At 35.4% G+C, this 24,892-nt stretch overlaps 1 protein-coding gene across 1 annotated transcript in view; it reads left to right on the forward strand.

The window, feature by feature from the left end:
- Window positions 1-2,364: 2,364 nt before the first annotated feature.
- Window positions 2,365-24,892, forward strand: part of Naa35 (N-alpha-acetyltransferase 35) — an 85,614-nt gene continuing 63,086 nt past the window's right edge. Inside the window, exon 1 of the mRNA XM_089102178.1 lies at window positions 2,365-2,467. Coding sequence (XP_088958304.1) covers window positions 2,365-2,467 — 103 coding nt within the window. The remainder of the gene's footprint in view (window positions 2,468-24,892) is intronic.

Below are 24,892 nucleotides of genomic sequence, written 5' to 3' on the forward strand. Positions count from 1 at the left end.
CCTGGATGCTTATACTTTCTTTTCATTTTTTATTATCCCTCTAAACAATCCCTAAAACTCTCAGCTTAATACCCTTACTTGCTCCTGAGATATTGCAGATACGCCCTTTTGACAAGCTGGTTGGACATAGTGTCTTTTGACTTAGTTCACATACCCTTCAACATTCCCTAAAAATTTATAATTAATACCCTTATCCGTATCTTATATATAGCAGATACGCCCTTTTGACATCCTGGATGCGTAAACTGTAATTTGATTTAGTTCAACGTCCCCCTGAATACTCCCCGAGAGTTCCAACTTATTACCACTAGCTGTTTGTGAGATCATGCAAATATGCCCTTTTGGAAACTAGGATACCTTTACAGTTTCTTTATATAATCAACATCCCCCTTAGTACTCTCTGAAAGTTTCAAACAAATATCATAAACCATTCCCGAGATTTTGCAGATTCACTCTGTTGATAATCAAGATATACAGAGCGGTATTTGATTTTGTTTAACATCCTCATTGGTATTATACCCTTAGCTAGGGCCTTATCCAGGGGGGGGGGGTTAGGGAGTTTGAACCCCCTCCCCCCCCCCAAAAAAAATGTTTGTCTGGCTTGTAAAAACGTAACAAAAACGAATATAAACAAATTTTTGATGCGTTTTTTTTTAACTCCCCACCCCGAAAAAAATCCTTGATACGACCCTGTCTTTAGCTGTTCCTTAGATACTGCAGATGCGCCCATTTGACAAGCTGCTCGCTTATAGCATCTTTTGATTTAGTTCAAATTTCCCCTCGACATTCCATGAATATCTCAACTTAGAATCCTTAGCAGGTCTTGAGAAAGTTTAAACTTAATACACTTAAACCGTTGCTGAGATATTGCAGATAAACCCTTTTGACTACTAACTTGCATATAACTACTTACTACATAGGTGAATTTCAACTTAAAACTCTAAACCTTCTTCAGATTTTGCAGATGCACTCTTTTGAAAACCAGGATACACAAAGTGTAGGTGGAAAGAAAATGGAAGGAAAGGGGCCTTGCTGCCCTCTAATCACTTTTCAAAGCATCCCCTAAGAGTTTCATCGTAACACCTTCAGGCATACTTTAGAATTTTTAGTTACGATCTTTAAACAACCTTTACGAAAATAGTGTCTTTTGACATAGTTTAATACCTCCCCCCTCAACTTTCCTTAAAAGTTTCAACTTAGTGTCCTTAGGCGCTCTTGAAATATTGTACAAGCCCCCCTTTCCCATTATAAACATGTGTTTAAGTGATTGCCAATTTAAATTATTTACAGCCCTCTTCCAAGGGCCTGTGAGGTTATATAATATCCGGAGGCATATTTACTGGACCTTTCAACTACTTTAAATAAATTGTGGTTAAATGGCTGGGGGAGGGGGCAGAAATAAAGAGTAAGAAAGGAAGCTGACTGCCCTCCGATTAATTTTGGCTTTCAAAAATGGCACTAGAACTTCAAATTTACAGGCGAATGAGCGTCTTGCGAAGTCTCTACTACCACTCCATCCATATGAGGCTGTTTTGGGGAAAATAAAAATATGCGTCAGTCATTTTCAGCAGTAGAATATGGATGGTAGGGTCCTAGAGAGTGTCCAGAGAACAGCGAAAAAGTTATTGCTAGCCCGCATCAACAGTGCCTTCAAGCTCTGCATATACCCACCCTGACATATTGACAAAAGCAAGGTAAAAGCAATCACGACCGAGAAGCCTCTAAAATTTGCAGCAGGGACGTAAATTGCTATGGGGCACGGGGTAACTGCCCCAGCTCCCAGTTTGCCCCTCCACACTTCATTTAGACCCCCGACTGTAATTTAGTTTCTTCAAAAATATTGTCAAAACTAAGATAAGCCTGTGTGTTTCAAGCATCCACAAAAATTATGATTGGGAGAAGTGGCTCCAACTTTGCCCCTTCCCCGGAATTTCGACGAAGTTACGCCACTGCTCTCGGGTACTAAAATATTTATATACCCCTTCTCAGACCAAACTAGAAGCCACAGTAAAAATTCGAGCTGCCCTAGTCGTAAAGAAAAGAGAAGTAAAGCTTTTTTGCTGTTAGAATTGCGCCATTGTGAAGTTGGCTTGCAAAGAGGAGGATCCGCTCAGCCAACGTAACGTATACTCATTCGAAGCGAGAGTCGACAAAGATTCAGCCAATGTTCTGAACCATCAACTGAAGTTGGCAAAAATAATGCTAGTGAGAAATCCAAAGGAGATCATCGCTACCTTATCTTGCTGACAATGCGATTTCAGATGATATTTTCTGCAGCTTTCTTTTTCCGGGAAAATAAGTTTTTTGCCCGGGTAATTTTCTAACTATTTTTTATTATTATTATCATCATCAAATGAAGAAAAGATGGATAGTCCTTCAAATTCTGAAATAAAGGAATCTTCTGCATTCTGCTCAGGGATATGGAATTGGATAAATGTAACAGAAAAATTCTCTGAAGCTTGTCAAGGTGGATTAAAGTTTACATCATTTTTTAAAAGCCATGAATAGGCCTATTTCACCAGGTATTTATAGGACAAATCATGATGATTATGATTTGTATGACATGTATAACTATGACTTTATTATTATCATAAATTGTTAACACTGGCAATCAGTTTGTGTCTCTGATCTATGTTGGATCTCGGTTGTTTTGCTTATTGGGTGATCAATGTTTGACTATTAAAGTCATTGGTTCTTTATACTCTAAGCAACAAATATTGTCTTTACCTTTATAAAGAAAGTACTATAAAGTTAAACAAAAGACAATATTGTGTTTCCTTTAAATATGGAGAATGATATAAAGACTTCTGTATGACTTTTTAAACATCAAATAATTATTGAGAAGTATGAATAAAGTTGTACAGAAGACTTTTTGGTTTTCTTATTTCATATATAATCCAATAAAATGTCATACAGAAAAAATTATATCAGCCTACCCTACTGATACATAGGCTAGAGAAAACAACAAAAAGCCTGGTAAAATTCTACTTTAGCTAGATGGCTTTTTATACCTCATACTATTATAGAGCAAACATGAATGAAGTCCTACATGTGACTTTTTATGCCTTTCTTTTATAGAGCAAACTTCAATAAAGTCATACAGATGACTTTTTATACCTCCTGCTAGTAGCCTACATAGAGAAAACAACAAAAAGTCATACAAATGGCTTTTTATAGCATAGGCCTACATGATTTCATTTATAGAGTAGGCTAGCCTAAATAAAGTCATACAGATGACTTTTTAATATATCATTCTACTATAAAGTATTATGAATAAAGTCAAAGAGATGACTTTTTATGTCTCCTGCTATTATAGAGCAAACATAAATAAAGTCATACAGATGACTTTTTAATATATCATTCTACTATTAAGCATTATGAATAAAGTCAAACAGATGACTTTTTATGTCTCTGTTTGACATAAATAAAGTCATACAGATGGCTTTTTATACCTCATACTATTATAGAGCAAACATGAATGAAGTCCTACATGTGACTTTTTATGCCTTTCTTTTATAGAGCAAACTTCAATAAAGTCATACAGATGACTTTTTATACCTCCTGCTAGTAGCCTACATAGAGAAAACAACAAAAAGTCATACAAATGGCTTTTTATAGCATAGGCCTACATGATTTCATTTATAGAGTAGGCTAGCCTAAATAAAGTCATACAGATGACTTTTTAATATATCATTCTACTATAAAGTATCATGAATAAAGTCATAGAGATGACTTTTTATGTCTCCTGCTATTATAGAGCAAACATAAATAAAGTCATACAGATGACTTTTTAATATATCATTCAACTATAAAGCATTATGAATAAAGTCATACAGATGACTTTTTATGCCTCCTGCTATTATAGAGCAAACATAAATAAAGTCATACAGATGGCTTTTTATACCTCATATTAATATAGAGCAATCATGAATAAATTCTTACAAGTGACTTTGTTGTTTTCTCTATGTATCAGTGGGGTAATATAATTTCTTCTGTATGACATTTTAGTGGATCATATATTAAATAAGAAAACCAAAATGTCTTTTGTATAACTTTATTTGTACTTCTTAACAATAATTTGATGTTTAAAAAGTCATACAGAAGACTTTATATCATTCTCCATCATTTCTCTAGAAATAGAAATATATAATTACAAACAAACAAGGTATAAAAAGTCATTCGTAAAGTATAGCATATATTAAATATGTAACCTAACCTAGGTACCTTTTTCTCCCCCTAAACCCCCAAAAACAACAGTTTAAATATTGTCAACACATTGGAAGCCACGCTAAGCATTAATTACTGCATAACAGTGTCTTTAATTAACCCATACCAAATGCGTTTTCTGTTGTATCTCCAATTTGACATATAGGCTAGGCTATAAAAGAGTGCATTTAACATAAAAATACCAAGTTATCTGTAGGACTTGTTCATGTTTGCTATATAATAGTACAAGGTATAAAATGTCATCAGCATTACTTAATTCATGTTTTCTCTATAATAGTGAGATATATAAAAAGTCATCTGTATGGCTTTATTCTTGCTGGCTCTATAATAGCATGAGGTATAAAAAGTCATTTGTATGACTTTATTTATGTTTGCTCTATAAAAGAATGAGGCATAAAGTCATCTGTATGACTTTTTATCATTCTACATAATAGGAGAAAGCAAGATATTGTCTTCTGTTTGACTTTATACTGCATTCTATATAAGAGTAAATGACAATTTTCTATTGCTCAGATATAAAGAAAAAAATTTCTATATTGTCATATGTAGGTAACCCTGCTTATTGGTCAAGGCACTTGCTCACTCTGGCTTGTTCTTCACTAATCAGTCAGTTGGTGGCTATTTGGTGTTTGTCCTTTTTAGTGTTTGTAGCTGTTTTGTTTAATTTAGGCTATTCCCTGTTTTGATTGTGCTTCTTTCTTTTGTGTCTGTCTTTCTTTTTGCTTACATTCCTGGTCACAAGGCCTTTCAGGGGGAGAGGTAGGCTATTTGATATTGGATTCTTTTTTGAGGAGAGGGTCAATAAATTTTAGGTAGAATTCTGCTTTAGCTTTTTTTGGCTATCTTAGAAAGGAGTTAGGTTAGGAAAATGAAACTTTCAGGGATAGGTATACAGGCTAAAGTATGGGCATATTTTTTTCATTGTTCTTATTATAGACTTACAAATAAAGTAAACATACCACCCAATGCCTTTGATGGGATAGTCTGAAGAACATAATTTTATTATCACACAAGACCACACAAATTTTTGTTAAATGATTCACATTTCACAAATGAAATGTTAAATGAAATTTGAATGCCTTCAGTTTGATGAGATAGTTTAAAGAACATAATTTTATTATCACAAAAGACCACATAAATTTTTTGTTAAATGATTCAAAATCTTATTCAAGCACAATTCACAATATTTGAATAATTTCAATATGCCACTGCTTTTCATCAAACATGTGCTATGACATTGACTAACAATGACCAGGATGAATGCCATCTATAAAAAAAAATGTTGGTAAATTTTAACCAAATCATATTATTGACTTACAAATAAAGTGAATATACCACTTGATGCCTTTTTATGCTCTTTCCAAATATAATGTTCATTTTTGTCAGAAATGAATTCTACCCCCACCCCTACATACCAATTCAGGATATATAGTTGCACATTAGGGGGGGGGGTGGGAGTAAAGTTTAAACTTACCTCCCTTTTACATCAGAAAAAAAAATTGCCCCACACCCCTAATGTGCAAATATATACCCTGAATTGGTATATATAGGGTAGGGGTGAAATTCATTTCCAACAAAAATGTTTATTATATTTGGAAAGAGCATAAAAAAGGCATTGAGTGGTATATTCACTTTATTTGTAAGTCAATACTATGATTTGGTAAAAATTTACCAAAATGTATAGCAGTAATCTCAAAAGATTTGCACATTGTGTCAAAAGCATGGGAATTTTTTTTTTTTTTTTTTTAGTTGGAAAAAGGACAGATTTCAGGATAAAGTTTCTCCCCTTGGATAATATGTTAACTAGGATCATTACACATATTTTAAATTAAGAATTATTTTCTTAACATGTCTCCTTATCATAAGGCAGAACTGTAAATTTTTACCCTAAAGCCAGAGAAAAAGAGACTGATGCCTGAAAACTAAGGTAAAATGTTGTTTTGTTGAAATTGCAATAGGTATGGATCTGTTATATAGGCAAATTTCAGGACCCTCTAGATGGAGAAGCAGTGAAGGTAGGTACTTCAAAATACCTTCCCAGGACATACTTTAGCCTGTAGACCATTCCCTGAAAGTTACATTTTCCTAACCTAACCCCTTTCCAAGATAGCCAAAAGTAGCTAAAGTAGAATTTTACCAAATTTTATCTTAGACTGTGCTAGGCTAACTCAAAATCCTTGCATCAGTTATGTTTATAAAAGTTGATATTGAGTTTTTTTTTGTCATTACCTAGCTTGATAGAATTCGAATACCCCACTTAACATGTCTAGGGTAACACCCCCAGTACTCAGGCAGTGCCTAATCTTGGACAAGTATAGGCCTATCCTGGCTGAAGAATATCTCTCCTTGGTCTATACATAGACAGGAGGCTCCTAATCTTATACATTATCTATGTAGGTGTATATAGTTAAGATTAGCTGATATTTAGGACAAAGCTAGTTAGGATTGGCTGACTACCATCTTAGGAAATTTCAATATTTAAATTTAGACAGTAGTTTCTCCCATAGCCTATCCTATTTAAATATAATTATTCTGTTTCACTGCACCTTTCCTTCATTAATTCTGTTGAATGTCAGGTCAGTCTATGATTTGAATTTGGTAAATTTTTTGCACTTCATATTATTGACTTATGAATAAAGTAAACATGTCACTTGATGTCTTTTTTTATGCTCTTTCCAAATACAATAATCATTTTTGCTGCAAATGAATTTTACCCCCACCCCTATATATACCAATTCAGGATTTATACTTGCACATTAGAGGGGGTGGGGGTAAAGTTTATTTCTGATGCAAATCAGAGGTAAGTTTAAACTTTATCCACACCCCCCTAATATGCAAATATGTACCCTGAATTGGCATATATAGTGGTGGGGGTAAAATTCATTTGCAGCAAAAATGATAATTGTATTTGGAAAGAGCATAAAAAAGGCATCAAGTGGTGTGTTTACTTTATTTGTAAGTCAATATATGAACTGCAAAAAAATTACCTTGAATACTTTACTCTAACTATAAGATCCTATGTCCAAGATTAGACAGCATATTCCAAGGTTAGAGTACACTGTTGTACATCAGTGTATTTGAAATTGTGAATGTTTTATACTAGCAAAAATATTCAAGCTCATCTCATGCTTATTAATAAAATTAAAAAAAAAATCCAATTTTGAAAGAATCCACTCTGTAGATAATCTGATTGATTTTTCAGTGATTTAATTGTTGTTAGTGGTCATTAGCTATCTGACTACTAAGTGTCTTACCCTAGGCCACTAATCACTGCTTTTACAAATTTTATGTTAAGTCATTTTGAGTTCCGTATTAGAAATGATTACTAGTCATTAAAACACCATAAAATAGTCATAAATAGCCACTTATCTCATTCCTAAAACTGTGTTACTTCTAATTGTATGGCTATTTTCTTCTTTATTTGGCAATTATACAGCAAACATTATTGAGTAGAATTCCAGATTAGGTGCTCTTTGCTATCTTAGAAAGTTGTGGAGTTAAGAAAGTGGAACAATTCAGGAGTGAGTATACAGCCTAAATTATGTCATGGGAAGGTGTTTGTCTAATTTTGAATCCATGTTAAAACTATCCACATCATATCTAAGGTGAGAAACCAACTGTCCATGTTTATAAAAGATATATTTCAGTTAAAATATTTGTCCAAGACTGGACTGCTATTACTCTAGGGAAAAGATGTGAACAGTGATTAGTAGCATATATTAGGAAAGAGCATGAAAAGATATTGAAGCAGTTTGTTGAAATTCTGCCAAACTAAGTAATAAAAAAAACTCAATATTTACCATGAATATGGATCTAGGCTAATGGTAATGACTTCTGGTTGTAGCTTCTAGCTACCTATGGCTAATACAGATTCTTTCTTTACACCCTTACTAGAAGTTCTGGTTAATTTCTTCTTTATTTGGCAATTATACAGCAAACATTATTGAGTAGAATTCCAGATTAGGTGCTCTTTGCTATCTTAGAAAGTTGTGGAGTTAAGAAAGTGGAACAATTCAGGAGTGAGTATACAGCCTAAATTATGTCATGGGAAGGTGTTTGTCTAATTTTGAATCCATGTTAAAACTATCCACATCATATCTAAGGTGAGAAACCAACTGTCCATGTTTATAAAAGATATATTTCAGTTAAAATATTTGTCCAAGACTGGACTGCTATTACTCTAGGGAAAAGATGTGAACAGTGATTAGTAGCATATATTAGGAAAGAGCATGAAAAGATATTGAAGCAGTTTGTTGAAATTCTGCCAAACTAAGTAATAAAAAAAACTCAATATTTACCATGAATATGGATCTAGGCTAATGGTAATGACTTCTGGTTGTAGCTTCTAGCTACCTATGGCTAATACAGATTCTTTCTTTACACCCTTACTAGAAGTTCTGGTTACTTGTAGGCTAGGACAGAAATCATATTGTGTAGAAAATCCCTACTCAATACCTTTTTCAAATGAATAATCACTATAATAATAATAATTTATTTATGCCCTCTGTACATACACAATGTACACATAGGAGTATAGGAAATAAATGAAAAGAAAACTGAAAAATACAAAATTATACTTCTGATGAAAAGGACGACAACAAGTAGCTCATAATACTCAACAGCTCATGAATATATAATAAATAGGTTATGGTAGCTCATTAGTGCATAACACTAAAACACTAATAAAACATAATGCATAAACACTCATAATACATAACACATAAATAGCTGTTTTATTAAAGCAATGGTGACAAAACTATTTTTCCATTAAACAAGACAATTAAGGGAAAAAATTATTCTATTTTTTCTAGATTGTCTAAGAAATCAGTTGTATTGTTGATCCATTTTAACAGTAATATCAAATATTCCGAATTTTTGAATAATATACCTATTTTTGATCCACAGTGGAATTCCAAGGAAATATTTACAAAACTGGAAAAAGTGCATGCAGATATGCTTTTTATCACTTTTACTTAAAAACTGCAAAAATGGAACAATGAAAAATACATGAGGTGCAAACATTTAATTATAAATTATAGCAAGTGTTTGTTTATTACCTTAAATCGCACTTGCTAGTGATAGGACAAATCCTGTGTCCGCCAGCTTCAGTGATGATAGTTAATCATCATCTGTGGCGTCCCAAATGGTGCACCACGGTTTGTTGAGCCACTCCATATCCACTGATGTCTTGAATGCATCCACGCTGGCAGAGGTTACTGTTTTTTCACTAAGGGAATTCCACAAGCTGACAACTCTATTTGAAAAGAACTTGTTCCTTAGTCTGGTGTTGGCTTGTTTCCGGAAAAGCTTTTGAGAATGACCATGAGTTCTATTTGAATTGTCCAGTTGGAAAAGGCCAGGAATGGTATCCTCAGCATTTAGAAGCTTGTATGCTGTGGATAAGGGACATCATAGAGGTCTCTAATACATTTTGTTGCGCTCCTCTGGACTGATTCTAGAGCTGCTTGGTCTGTCTTATTGATTGGGTATGCAATACACATTCCAAACTCTAGCCTTGGTTGAACTAGACTCTTGTGTAGCTTGGTCATAACAGTTGGAGATCTACTAGTGAATGTTCTTTTGATTAAGCCAAGAGTCTGATTAGCCTTTGCAATAGTCGCTTGTGCATGAATATGAAATTTCAATTCGTCGTCTACCAGGACACCAAGATCTCTCTCGGCATGGCTGCTGGAAATGGCATTTTGGGACCCATCCCTACAATCCATATGGTACTGAGTGTGTGGGTTTTTTTCTTCCCAAGGTGGAGAGTCTTGAATTTTGATGCGTTGAATTCAAGCCTCCAAATATTAGTCCAGTGAGTGAATGTATTGAGGTCCAGTTGGATCGACTTAATATTCTCCACTGTGTCTGCATAACCGATAAGTTTCGAGTCATCAGCGTAGAGGCTTACTTTGTTGTTTAGGATTTTTGGCATGTCATTTATATATATATTAAATAAAGTCGGACCCAAAACTGTGCCCTGGGGGACACCACTTCCAACAGCAGCCACCTCAGAGAAAAACGTCCTTTCATCCTCGCCAAATACTTTAACCGTCTGTTTCCTATCTGTTAAGAACTGCATCACCCACTCAACCACACCACCACTCACCCCAATAGCTTGGAGCTTGATTTGAAGTCTTTTATTGCAGACTTTGTCAAACGCCTTTGCCAAATCGAGTAGCATGATGTCAACTGGGAACCCCTGGTCTAGAAGATCAGTGATATAATTATAAGAATCAATCAAGTTTGTTTCAACTGACCGACCAGACCTAAAGCCATGCTGACATGATGAGAATAGTTACTGCAGTGTTAACAATCAGTGTTAACAATAACTTGCAGTGTTAACAATCACTTCTAGTAGCTTCCTGACTGCAGAGGTGATACTGATTGGCCGATAATTGCTTGCGGCCTCCTTGCTGCCACCCTTATGTATGGGGGTTATGTGGGCCATGTGCCAATCCTGCGAGATACACTTTTCATCAAGGGGTTTCTGAAAAAGATGAGTGAGCGGGCCTGATAGTTCAACATGCAATTCTTTAAGAAGCCTTGGGTGTACACCATCAGGTCCCACCGACTTTATTGGATTCAACTTCTTTAGGCGTGCCTCTACATCTACCCTATTGTCTGTAATTGGGGGCATAGGATTTATGATGGTATAGGTGGGGGGGGGGTCTGGACGAGGGACATTATCAGGTGGAGTAAATACAGATGTAAACTGCCTATTTACAGCATTGGCAATTTCTATTGGGTCATCTATTATATGGTCATTCTCTTTAAGTCGCATAACAGAGTATCTACCAGGTTTACGGGCTGAGGCATAATTCCAAAAGCGTTTTGGATTTAACTTGCTTGCTGCTGCTACAGCCTACTCATGCTGTTCAAATAACTTTCTGGATAGATTTCTGACTTGATTTTGTGTCTTGGTATATTTTGTGTAGTGGTTCTTATTGTGTATATTCTGTTTATATAGTCTCCAATACTTTTTCTTTTTATTTCTTGCTCTCTTTAATTCTTTGGTCATAAATGGTTGCGTTTTGGGTTTACGAGCCCATCTTACTGCAGTATTTTTCTCTGAGACCTCTAGCAGTATTTTCTTCATCATATTCCACAATTTATCAACATCATTCTCAGTGATAAAGGACCAATCCTGCCCCGGCAACTCTTGCTTCATCAGATGGTAATCTCTATACACATGTTTGGTAAAAACTGATTTTTCTGGATACAGTCTAAGGGAGCATCGTATGCCAGCGTGATTGCTTGCACTGAAGGGCGGTAGTGGGACCACATTTAAGAGCGCTTCATGGTCGTTTACTATTACAAGGTCCAGCAATGATGGGGGGTGGCCATCCTGGTGCCTAGTCAGAAAATTTACAGCTTGGTAAAGTGAATAGTTAGGTAGACACTCAAGAAATGGTACAACTGATTTCTGTCCAGAATAGCCACAGCCATCTATCCATTGGACGGAAGGTAGGTTAAAATCCCTAACTATGAGAAGGTTTCCTGTCAGCGCTACTTTTCTATCAATTGATTTTACTTCTTCAAAAAGGGACCTCTCTAAATTAAGGGAACTCGGACTTCTGTAAATCGTACCAATCTGTATTGGCTCACCAGGTAGGTTTATAGAAATCCACACTTGTTCTAGGTAAGGCTCATAAACAGATTCAATATTAATATTTCTTACCTGGAAAGTATCTTGGATGTATAGGACAATTCCCATTCCTTCCTGCTTTGATAGGTTGCTGATTATTTTGTATCCTGGTATCTTTATCTGTTGTTCTATCAGAGGGATAGTAGTCCTTTTTGGTTTCACTTCACAGAAGACATAAATATCTGAAGCGCCTGATGTAATAACACACTTAATTTCTTGAAACTTTGAAGTTAGACAATCAACATTGCTGAAAATAACACTAAGGGCACTAATCTTCCCACAGCTTCCACTATCAGAGGGAGTTGATGATCTTTCAGAAGTCAGCACTGTAAAAACTATCGTCCAACTTCCCGCTAGCAAAAGTATCACTTACATCTAATAATGCACTAGAAGAGAAACTATGTACAGGTTTTGGCAGCCCACTTAGAGTTCCATCTGAGTTGGAGGGGCTGGAGGTAGCAAGTTTTTTGATACGATTTTGCCACCCCAAATCACAATATCTGTCTCTCCATTTGCTCGCCGAGCTTGGAACTCTTCATATAGCTTGGCTCTTTTAGTCTGGTCTGCTTTGGATACGTCGTTTCTGAACTGAATTCTACCAGTTCCTCTCTTTTCATACGACTTCTGGAGAATTTGTTTCTTTGTTTCAAGGTTGACAACAGAAAAAATGATTGGTGAGTTTGAGCTAGTTTGGTTATTCGGGTTAGCTAAGCGACGGGGATTGATGACGGATACATATGAGAGGCTATACTTTTGGGACAAATACTGCAAGATAAACTGTCTATTATCTGGAGTCACCAGCACTCCAAACACAACAAGGCTCAGTTTTCATTTCTGTCTGTCCCTATCTTCGACTATTAACTGCTTCATTTTGTTCTCTAAGTGGCTATCAAGATCGCTTTTTAAAGCCAGTACCTGCGAGACTACAAGACTATTCAGCAAGTCCTGGTCAACGGTGGCGCCAGACGTTTGGTCGAAGGTATTTATCTGTGTCTCAATGGCTTGAAACCTATGATCCATATCTTTGATCACTTCATGCTTAAACTCACTAAAAGACATTTTGACGGCATCTTTAATTTTCACATCAAGATCCTGAATGACTGCTAGGGCCGGTTGAAGCACTTCAAGGGATTTGGTAATAGCATTTTGGATATCCAATGCATTTCGTCTTGCTTGTTTGTCACCTTTACACATAGGACAATGCCACTTGCATCCAATATGCCTTGTCATCTTTGTTAAGAGAGCATACTCCAGCTCAGTCATTTCAAGACAATCTTCTTCTTCTAATTCACAGCAGGCGGGCTATTCAGTTGGTACTATTTAGCCCTCTTCTTTTTGCTTCACTCTGTGGGCTACAGAGCTACTGTCTTGGTTGTCTCTTATTTATTAGATATTCTCAGATATCTTTCAGTAGATCTTTTGCCTCAAGGAGTTCAAATATAAGATGATAGATATCGATTTATGTGCTCTGTGTGCAGGTATAGTTGGCTAAGCTCTTGACTGATAATGAGATTTTGTGGTGTTTGAAGTATTTTAACAGTTTACAAAGCAAGGTATGTTGTGCAGACGTCAGCATATTACATTCAAATAGGCAATGGTCAATTGTTTCATTATTCATATTACAATGCCTGCAAAGAGGGGACAGGGGAATTGAACCACTTGAATTAGAAAGCTTATATGAGAATGCAAGGAAATTTAGTCCATTTGTTCCAGAACGAATTATATGATATATTTTAGAAAGATACTTATTGGGAAAGGGTGAAAGTATAGGATTAATCTTATTAAAATTAATATCTGATAGCCTCCATCGGAAAATATCTCTAATTGGGATTGGTCTCCCACTTGGCTGGTCAATAGTTATAGCATTTTTAGCTATTTCATCAACCTGATGATTACCACTTATGCCAAGTGGCTAGGAATATTCAGAATATAATTTTTTATGCCACTTGAAGCAAGATAATCAATAATACTGAGACAGTGCTAAGTGTCAATGTCCAACTTATATTTTGGAGCTGAGGCCAGCAACTCAAGGCTTGATAAAGAGTCGGAATAGATGATAATATTATTCGAATTTGCAATCAAAGGTTGGTTTTGCTTAAGGTGTTCTAATGCCATGATTATGGCATTTAACTCAGCAGACATTATAGATAAATTATTAAATAATCTCTCACCCATTGCAATTTTCAGATGAGGAAGGAAAACACCACTTGCAACCTTCTCATTCATTATTGACCCATCAACAAATATTTGGAGGTGATTTTTATAGGTAATTGAATTAAGTTCTGCAAATTTTTTCTGGACAAAAGCAATGGGGGTTAAATCTTTATTCCAATTTGAAAATTCAGTATTTATTATGGGAGATGACCAAGTCCATGGAGGGGATTGGGGGAAAGTAGGTGTAATAGAATTTGCTGGTACAGGGAACTTCTTTTGAGTATTGGCATACCTGGTACTCATCTACAATACCTCTATACATGGCTAGATTTCTTAACCAATTATGTAATGTGTGTGAGCTATTTGATTCAATTTTTGTAAGATGTTTTGTCAAGAGAAAGCTACGTCTCTCCCTTATTGTTGTTAATACACTCTCCATAAGCAGAAACTTGGTGCTTGTGGGTTTCCTAAGACCAAATATGAGACGTATTATATTATTTTGTGTTGTTTCAATTTTTTGTAGACGATGAGCGCATAGTCAATTTTCTGTATTATATGTTATTTATAAAACTGGAGTAAGGTTTTCTCCTTACAACCCCAGGGTGTGGAAAGAAGTCTTTTTAGTATATTTGCTTTTCTATAGCATTTTTTTATTGTGTTTGAAATGTCGAGGTGGAAATTAAGTTTTTGGTCAAGCATGAGACCTAGGTAATTAATATGATTATCTTCTGGAATAGTTGTTTTATTTAGAGTTAGTTTTGCATTAACATGGTTTCGCTTCCAGTGAAATTGGATTATTTTTGACTTGGTGGGTGCAATGGGTAAATCTGAATGTTGAGAGAATTTTTCGAACTGGAAAAGTGACTTTTGCAGATTTGACTGTGCTATCTGAAAGGTGTTGCCAGATGTCCATAGCATCAGATCATCAGCATATTGTAGATTCGTGTGGGATAGGTTCGTGTCCCACAGATATAGGGCAAATAGGAGGCAACTGAGGACTGCTCCCTGAGGTAGGCCTTTGGTTGTTGTCTTTTGGGGTGAAGAGGCTGAACCAACACAAACGATGAAACTTCGCACTTCAATGAACAATTTAATAAAGGATACTAGCTTAGGGGGTACTCCAAGGTTTGCAAGTTTATTTAAAAGGATTTGGTGGTTCACATTATCATATGCCCCTTCAAAATCTAGGAAAGCTGCCACTAGGACATTAATTTTTGAGAAAAAGTTATTTATTGCATTTGTTAGCAAAATGAAAGCATCTGTTGAGGAGTGGTGTTTCCTGAATCCAGTTTGAGTGTGTGGGATCATATTATTTTTTTCAACAAACCAGAGGAGTCTTTGATAGATCATTTTCTCCATTATTTTCCCCATCACAGGTGTAATCATTATGGGCCTATAAGACTCAGGGTTATCTTTTGGTTTATTTTTCTTTAGGATTGGTATGAGGGACGAACATTTCCATATATTGGGGAACCTAGAAGATGCCCAAGCATGATTATAACAATTTAGCAGTTCTTGTTTGTATGAAGGTGTGAGATTCTTTATCCATGTAGGGTGTATATTGTCATAACTGCTGCTAGTTTTGGTCCTAATATGATGAATTGCATTATTCAATTCCTGGATTGAAAATGGATTAGTTATGTACTCGGATCCTGGGCGTGGTTGGTAACTTGGGTTCATAGGAATTGTGGACAGTTTGCTTTGATTATTTGATGTTAGCTTATTAACAAAATGAGTTGCAAATAGGTTAGTTTTACCATTATCATTGTCATAATGGGTATTATTATGTATAAGCTCATACAGGAGTGGGTTTGGGGAAGTCTTTTTCCCAAAGATGTGGCTTATGACTTTATGTATAATTGGCTCATCAGTTTCTCTGGAGAGATTATTTGCAAAATTATTCCAGTATTTATATTTAGCATCTATTATAGTCCTTTTTAGATTAGATTCTGCTTGTAATTTTTTTAAGTATGTAATAGGTGATGGTTTTTTTTATGAATTCTGTCCTAGCTGCCTTTTTTATCCTCCATTTATTTAGGCACTCATTTGTCCACCATGCTTTAGGAATTTTTTTAGGGAATGTTTTCTTAGGTGTTGTCTTGGGGATAGCATGATTAGCTGTATTTATTAGTAAAGATGTCAAGGCTTCAGCATGTGAAGCTATTGTCAACTGTTGTGTTAGAAATGCATGAACTTTGGGTGAAACTTGTAATTTCATCATTTAGCTTATTTTGGAATATAGACCAATTTGCTTTAGTGTTCATATATTTAGAGGTATGAGATAAAGTTTCCGCAGGTTCATTTAAGCAGCAAAATATAGGCAAGTCGTCAGTACATAGACTATAAATTTTATTGATGTAAATTTTGTTCCCAAAATTTGATGACACAATTTGTAGGTCAATTGTGGAGAATCTGCCACTTTTGGGGTTGAAATATGTTTTCAGGTTCGGAGGGGTAGCAACAGCTAATTCATTATTATTTGAAGTCATATTCTCAATGAATTTACCAGCTTTATTTGCTGGTTTATTCCCCCACAAAAGGCTGTGGGCATTGAAATCACCACAAGTAATGATATTTTTTAACATATTAGAATTATTTATATAATTAAAGAAATCCTTGGCATCTGTAGTTTGGCCACTAGGGTTATAAAAGCTTATTATGCAGGTTTTTAAATTATCCAGCCAAACACTGATACCAATTACATCAACATCATTTGCAAAATCTGGAAAATTGATGCCACAAAATTTTATATTATTATTAACTAATAAAGCTACCCCACCTCCTTTTCTCTCTGAAGATCTATCCTTTCTGAGGATAGTATATCCCGGAAACTTACCTTGTTGATTTTGGGTTAAATGAGTTTCCTGGAGGCAAGCAATATTAACGGAATTATTATTCATAAATGATATTATTTCATTTAGCTTATTTTCTAAGAGTGATCTTACATTCCATTGGAGTATTGATATATGTTGTGTTGTTGATTTATTCTTCATATGACTGTGTATCAATGTTCAGCTTTGTTAAAAGTAAAGCAAGATCTTTTTTTGCTTTAATGAGCGTAACATCAGGGATGTAGATTTTTGCCAATTCTGCAATAATTTTTGTTTTCTGTATTTGATATATGTTCATGGCCTGAACTGCATTACAGTTTAGAATGAATAAGCATATATTTGGGGATTGCATTTTTGATTGTGCATCCTGTTTGTTGGTTAAGGGATTGATTCCTGGTAGTGTTACTTGTTTGTTTCCTCTTGGGAGGGGGGGGCAGGCTTACCTCATCTCACCGGACAAGGAGGCTTGTTGGCTTGGTGATTCCTTCTGATAGGGATTTGAGCTAGGGGGCTTAGAAGATGGTGTTTTATATGGGGTGCTTGATGCATTGGGGGCATTTGACTTGGGGGTTTTGGTTGGTTTCATTACAGGCTTTATTTGGTATTGTTGGGCAGCATTTGCTTCCATTGCTGCAAAGGGGTATGGGATGGCTTTCTCTGTTGATATTTGGAGTGTTAGAGCTCTTTTCTTGTATGCAGGGCATAATGATTTATTTGTAGATTCATGTGGGCCTTTGCAATTGATGCATGTAGGCTGAGTGTTGTTGCAAGTTGTCAGCTCTTTTGGATGGAAAGATTTACAATTACTACACTCTTGGAGAATTTCATTGCATTTGTTTGTTGTGTGTCCCAGTTTGAAACACTTCTGACACTGGATAGGCTTAGGTTTGTATTCCTTGTGTGGTTTGATTTGCCCAAATAGGAATAATTTTTCTGGGATATCAATTTTATCCTTCAGTGTGAATAAGAAGGATCTACTAGTTTATAGGCCATTAGAGTTAGGTTTTCCAAGTTGGGTAACATCCTCAACTGGGATTGTGTTTCCAGCCCTATCTGAGAGGCCTTCTTTTAACTCCTGAGTAGATATCTCTGGGGGAACATTATAAACTACTATTTTTGTTGGTGATTGTTTTGGGTTCCAATTAGATGCAATAATTGGGGTATTCAGAAGGGATTTAAGGTTAATTATTGTATCTGCTGATTTCTGTTCTTCTACAGCTATTAGCAGAGATCAATCACGGTTAATTTTAATAGAGAACATTGATTTTATCAATTTAAAAATTGCAACTCTTATTTCAGTGATCATTTTTATTTCAAAGGGGGTAGTGGGAGTAATTTTAAAGTATATTCGTAAGTTTTTGGAGGGAGGATCTTGGGCAGGGAGAGGGGAAATGCTTTTAATTGGGGAGATTTTTTTCCTTTTTTTAGAACTTCTAGATAGGACCTCTTGAAACCCATTATCATCATTTATGGTTACATTAGCCCCTACACTTATCATTGTCCTATTCTCCGAATTGGAGCTATCATTAGAACTTTGAGATAGCGTGCTTGACCAGCCAGGATGGGTATCTTTCACTATGACACTTTCACTGGAATTTGATTTGGGATCTGGGGGGACTTGTTTTTTGGAGGACTTCTAATCATTGCCTATTGGAAAAAGGTTTAAACACAAAAATAAAACTAAAACAAGAAGGGAAAATAGAATGATATCAAACCGTCTGCACTATACTATGGGGAGGATAAACACCACAGTATAGCCCTGAGGATGAGTTGAGCAGGATTGGTTTGGTACAACTGCTGATTAGAAGCGATAATAATCACAAGAAAATATATTTCGATTTTCTTATGATTGCAACCATCACAATTCATCGCACTTGATCTTCATCTAAATTACAACCACAAGCTGCACACTGATCAGTTCCTTTTTTCGGACTCGTGCGAAGTCGTTTCGGCAGCATTTTTACAAGTATAGGACGAATAGCGCACTGTGGTTTCACTCTATCAGCACCAAATTTAAAAAAGCGGGATCACGTGAAAAATGTTCTGGAACATCAGTGTTTACAAATAAACTTCACAGCTGTGTTTGTTTATTAACTTCACAGGTGTCTTTATTTACGTGGCAATATTCAAACAACTTAATAGATGGCACTTAATCCATTAACTTTTCAATGTCCAAAGATCTTCTTTCAAAGGGGAGCAGGTGGGTCCCTTTATTAAATTTATTGTTCTTTATACATGGAGGTTTCTATTTCTCAGTCTCTTTCTCTGGGATTCACTATTCTGCTATCTCAATTTAACTAATTTACATTATCAAAATCTAGCTAAAGTGGCAGCTATCTCAATTTAACCAATTCACATTATCAAAATCTAGCTAAAGTGGCTAAATATGGCCCTGACTAGCAGGCCATAAGTTTTCCCAGTACAGATGATAACACCAATTCTGACGTAGCTTTAATTGTTGGGCCAAAAGGTAAGCCAAGGTAATTAATAGAATCATTATTAAAGATATCAAGTGATCCCACCCTAATTGAGTGATGCTGGAAATCACTGTTATTGCCTGTCACTAGGAATTCTGTTTTAGTAGGTTCAATCTCTAATCCTATCTCCCATAGATGGGAGTTTAATATATCAATTATATTCTGTATTGATATTAAATTGTCCAAAAATAACAAAATATCATCAGCATATGACAAGTGGCTAATGTTGATACTGTCAATCACATACAGGGGTAGGTACTGTGTGGCTGTTCTAATTGCGTTATTAAATATAACAGGGCCAAGAACTGACCTTTGTTTTACTCCACAACATAAAGAAATTTGGTCTGGAAGTTGCCCTCCCAAAAAAATTCTCACAGATGAATTACCATACCAACCTGTCAAACACTGGCTTATAAATGGATTCACTCCACTATGCAACAATGATAATTAAGCGTGGTTATGCAACATACTATCAAATACTTTTGAAATATCAACTCTGCACACTAATAGTTGTTTTTTATATTTATGATGGTGTTCCAATATCATAGGCAGTTCGCTAGTGCTGCCTAAGTAAAGAACAATGTGGCCACAATGTATGTGTTTTTTTTTCTTTCTTTGACAGGTACTTCATATTGAAGGAGTTGTTGTAAAAACTTCAAAAAGGGCTCATTCAATTGGAAATTGGGGTGGCTAGTGCCCTTTTTAATAGTCGAAAGTGACGGGAGGGCAACTAGCCCCCCCCCACACCCATTATTCTCCCAAACACATCCAATCAAAAATTTTAGATAGCCATTTTGTTCACCATAGTTGATTTCCAGATAGAAAATATCTTTCTGAGGAGGACACTCCCCCACAACCCTTGGGGCAAGGGTTTTAAGTTATGCCTTGAGGGCATATAAGAACAATGTTGGCACAATGCACCATAGATTATTTTTTTTACTTTAGAGCAGGGCACTACTGAAAAAAATATAAATGTTTTTACTTTTATAACTTTAATAAATCAAATAATATTAACATTTTGATTACTAAATATCAGTATCTGTATATTAAACTGACAATGTACATTTATTTGTATTTTTTCCAGTAAAGTGCAAGTTATGTTCTGGCCTTGGGAAGGCATAGGGGTTTTGAGCCCAGCTTATGTTAATTTCTGCTCGTTTTGAGTTTGACTTGGCTATTTATTGTAATTTCTGTTTGCTTTTTGATTCTTATGTGTATCGATGCTGATTTCTGGATATTTGACGCTTGGTCGATCCTTGTGATTTATTTTTGCTCATTCTTGGTGTAATGGAGTTCTCCGCCGTTTTTTGTAGAACTTATTTTGTGGAAGCAGTTTTTTTAATTAATTTCTAGAAATATTGCTTGTACATTTTGAACCCCTACACCACTTCGAAAACCCAACTAACAGTCCCCCACATCACATTTTGTTGATAAATATGGGAGTAAAATATTTTCAAATAATTTACTAACAACAGAACAAAGTGTTATGGGTCTATATGATGAACAATATGAAGGATTCTTGCCCCTCTTGCATATACAAAGTATTTTACCATCTCCCATCAAAGAAGGGACATAATGCTGGATTACTGTTACTTGATATAATAACTTAAGATGTTCCAGTAGTTTTGTAGTACCATACAAAAGGTGCTCTGATAACAAACCATCTGGACCTGGGGCCTTCCCGCATTTTGGTGATCTAATTTTAATCAAAACCAAAGATGGAGAAAAACAAACCAGGTTTTTATATGGGTTCAACTGAGAAAAAATGCTTATATAAAAACTCATGATAACTCAATTCAGTTGATGGTGGGTTGGACAAAAATACTGAAGTAAAATGTCCATACCATTGTTCCAGCAGAATTTGGTCTGATAAATCAGCTGATGATTGCGTTAATCTATAAACCTCACTGTCACCAAACACTGTCAGGTTTGGTGCAAAGGTCCATACCTGTGGGGGGGGGGTATCAGCCTCAAGCTTGAGTGCTCAAAGTACTGACAGGTATACTGTTCTTCAACATGGCGCAGGAGAACCTGTTGCTTCTGTGATTTCCATCACAATTTGCGCATTTCACAGTAGAGGCTGAGCATGCATGATCATGGCTACTAACATGGGTTCCGGCACATTTACCACATTTAAGTTTGTTCATACATTCACAAGCAAAATGATCAAAGCCTTGGCATTTATACCACTGCTTGGGTTAATTCAGGGGAGTTTGCACCAGGAAAAGCAAATAATGAATTTTGATGCCATGGTTTAGAGCAGTATCAACTTATAGTTAAGACTTAAAAGACAACTGAATGACTGAACTACCTCCAAAGCGCTTTGCTTGCACAACAGAGTTAACTAGACCTGTTATAGTTGATTCGTCAAAGCCCTTGTCAATACATATAATTCCTAGATGCTCCTTCTGTACAACCTTAGCACTGATGCATGAACCAGGTGGTAGTGCACTTACCACCAACAAGGCAGAATCATTATCTTTCATAAATGCCAGTAGCCTATCTCTCTGTTGCTCAACATGTTTGACTTTGTCTAAGCATCCTATATTTGAAATAAACTCGCGCTGCTTAGCGGGGTTGGAAGACTGCATACTAGCAGGTAAATTACTAAAAATAACCGGAACTGTAGCAATTTCCGGCTTAGGGAGGAACGACCACAAACGGTTTTGTTCATCCATATCTGTGCTAACAGACTCTAGTTTTTCAACAAGGAAGTTTAACATTCAAACACAGTCATTTAATCTTGATGCCACAATAGTATTTGGTTCACTTGGGAAAACCGGAACATCTGATGGGTCCATAATTGCAAATCATGGAACAGGATCATCTTTTGAGATTTGGTCTGATAGCAATTCGTAAAAGTCGGTCATAAAAGCCGCACTCGGATGTGAACCTTGGCACCTCTCAAGAATATCCACTTTAAACATATCACGACAGATTTCAATTGTCTCTTCAAATGCATCTTTTCCAAAAAATTTTGCTGCTAGTTTAACAACAGCGTCCTTATCTGCCTTGTTAATAATTTGTGTCTGTAGAAAATTCAAAACTGCACAAATATACACTAAATCCATTTTACAGGGCCCAAAAACTTACTTCCCATAATCTAAATGATAATCAAAGACCATAGTTTGTATTCGATCAAGCCGTCGGTAAGTTATAGTACTTCCTTCTCAGAAAATTTGTAACATTTCGGAATTTTCTTATTTTCAACATTTTTGTAAATTGTGCAATCCAATTAAATGCAAAGTATAATGCAGCTTAGGTCCTCACAATTCAAAGACTGAATGGCCATGCTTATAGTTACACCTCTTTCTATAACAGGGACAGATATAGCCTCTGGCTGTAACCTATAAAAAATTTTTCCATTTTGTGGGTTTACCATTATTTTTTGTGATTATCTGTAGTCAAAATTTTTTCCAAAATGCTAAATAAAGCCAAGTTAAAAAAGAAACCATCGGAAATTATATACATGGCCTATGGCTGTTTCTGGTCCAATTAGGACTATACAAGAGCTTTCAATGGGGATTTGAATTGTATATTTCTTTTTTCATATTTAATTTTTGTCCTATATTTAATCTTAACCAGAGCTCCTGTTTCCTTTTAAGGCTATTCTAGATGAATTTATGTTATAAGATAGGAAAAAGTAATGTACCATTATTTATTATCTTCTAATATAGTGTTCACTGCCATCATAATTTTGCCCCCCCCCCCACTAACGAAAGTTTCCTTATCTGTTTCTCAAATTCGCTATACCCTGAAATTCAAATTTTGCACTTCAGGGCTTTTTGCCCTGATTGATCACAATCTAATTTCACTTTTTTTTCTTACTTAAATTTTTGAATTTGGACGACTTCCTCATTTTAGTTATTATATTCCCACTAATATTTGATTGTAAATGTGCTGATACACTAAATGCTCATTTTTATTATAAAGGTGCTTTCATATTGATACTTAAAATGCTAGTTGACTGTTCCTATGCCTTAGTCCCTGGAGACATCGTGAAGAAAAATTTACTGGGAGTGGCGAGAGTTCTCGTGAAACTTATTATATTCAGGTTGTGATAAATAGGTTACATTATATAGCTGTCTTATAGTTTCTCCACTAGTTTTTGAAAAAAAAGAGAAGAAAGTACTCTGTGGGACGAGTTCCCATTTTAAACAGTAAGCACCATTTGTGTTTTAGCGGGTTTTTAGGAGGGGGCTGGAGAGTTGACAAGAGTGTAAGTGCTGCGCAAAGCCGGAAATCAGCACTGACTCAGTAATCATAATTTTGCCCCCATCCCCCCCCCACTAACGAAAGTTTCCTTATTTGTTTCTCAAATTCGCTATTTTATATTATGAGCCAACTGCTGGTAAGAAATAAGCACAAAAAATAATGCTTTACACTGTAAATAGACAAACTCTGTATATTAATTAATGTTATTCACAGTCCCCCCTCTCACCAGAGAGTGAGACATATTGGCAATGATGCTTGGATTTGGAAAGAGCATTAAATGGTGTTTTTTTCTCTGATTTCTTTATTACAATATAGATTTATTAGAGTAAAAATATAGATGAGGCTTATATTTCCATTATAGCTTATGGCTATATTGGAAATTTTTGAGTTAGATGAATGAAGCTTTTAGGAATGGAGACAGAGCACCAATGATATGCGCCAAGTCTAATGTAAAGTGTGGCATCTATGTTAAAAAAATATCATCCATAAAGCTATTTTTTTGTGTTATCCTGTTTTTACTTGTTGACCCTGAAATTCAAATTTTGCACTTCAGGGCTTGTAATAGTAATTTTTTTTTTAAATAAAAGTCTTTTTTATCTTATGACTTTGCACAATTCTGGTTTGTAAGATTTTATTATTTGTAAAACTTCCTAAATTTGGAACAACAAACCCTGGTAGGGTTTAAAATCCTGCTGAAATCATAAGAATTATGCTTTCAAAATGTAGAGACAAAGAGAAAAAGGATTAGAATCCCAAAATAACGAAAACTATTTTTTTGAAAATTCAGATAGGTTTTTAGAAAATCTAAAATTCCAAAAAAGGACCCTAGAAATAGGGAGCTTAACAACACCTTCCCATGGTATATTTTAGGAGCAGGATTATACCTGAAAGTTCTATTTGCCTAACAAAACTACTTTTTGAGGTAGTAAAGAGTCTCTCATCTTGAACTTCACTGAAATCAGATTGCAAAGGATAAATGTAGACCTAGTATTGTGTCCAAGCCAGCCTTTGCTATATTAAAAAGTTTGCTAACTGTTGACTTGCATTATTTTTGGTATTACTTTTTGACAGTGATTAGATCATAATGTCAGCTTGAAAAAATCAGAAAAATGTATATAGCCTAGATCTATATTTGGGCATTTGGAAGGGAGGGTTGCTATGCAATTGTGATGTTAGCAATTATTGTGTTTGGAAAGAGGATTTAATAGGGAATCAAACAGTGTGTTTTAGTGATAAGACAAAAATTTTTCTTAATTCCGCCTCTATGTTCTGATACAAGTTTGAAATCAAGCTGTATGTTTGCATGTTCTTACAACAACAACAAAATATCAACTGAGGAG

This window comes from Artemia sp. Qi Xiang Cuo, chromosome 16, assembly GCF_049724085.1.
Source record: "Artemia sp. Qi Xiang Cuo chromosome 16, ASM4972408v1, whole genome shotgun sequence".
NCBI classification, from domain to species: domain Eukaryota; kingdom Metazoa; phylum Arthropoda; class Branchiopoda; order Anostraca; family Artemiidae; genus Artemia; species Artemia sp. Qi Xiang Cuo.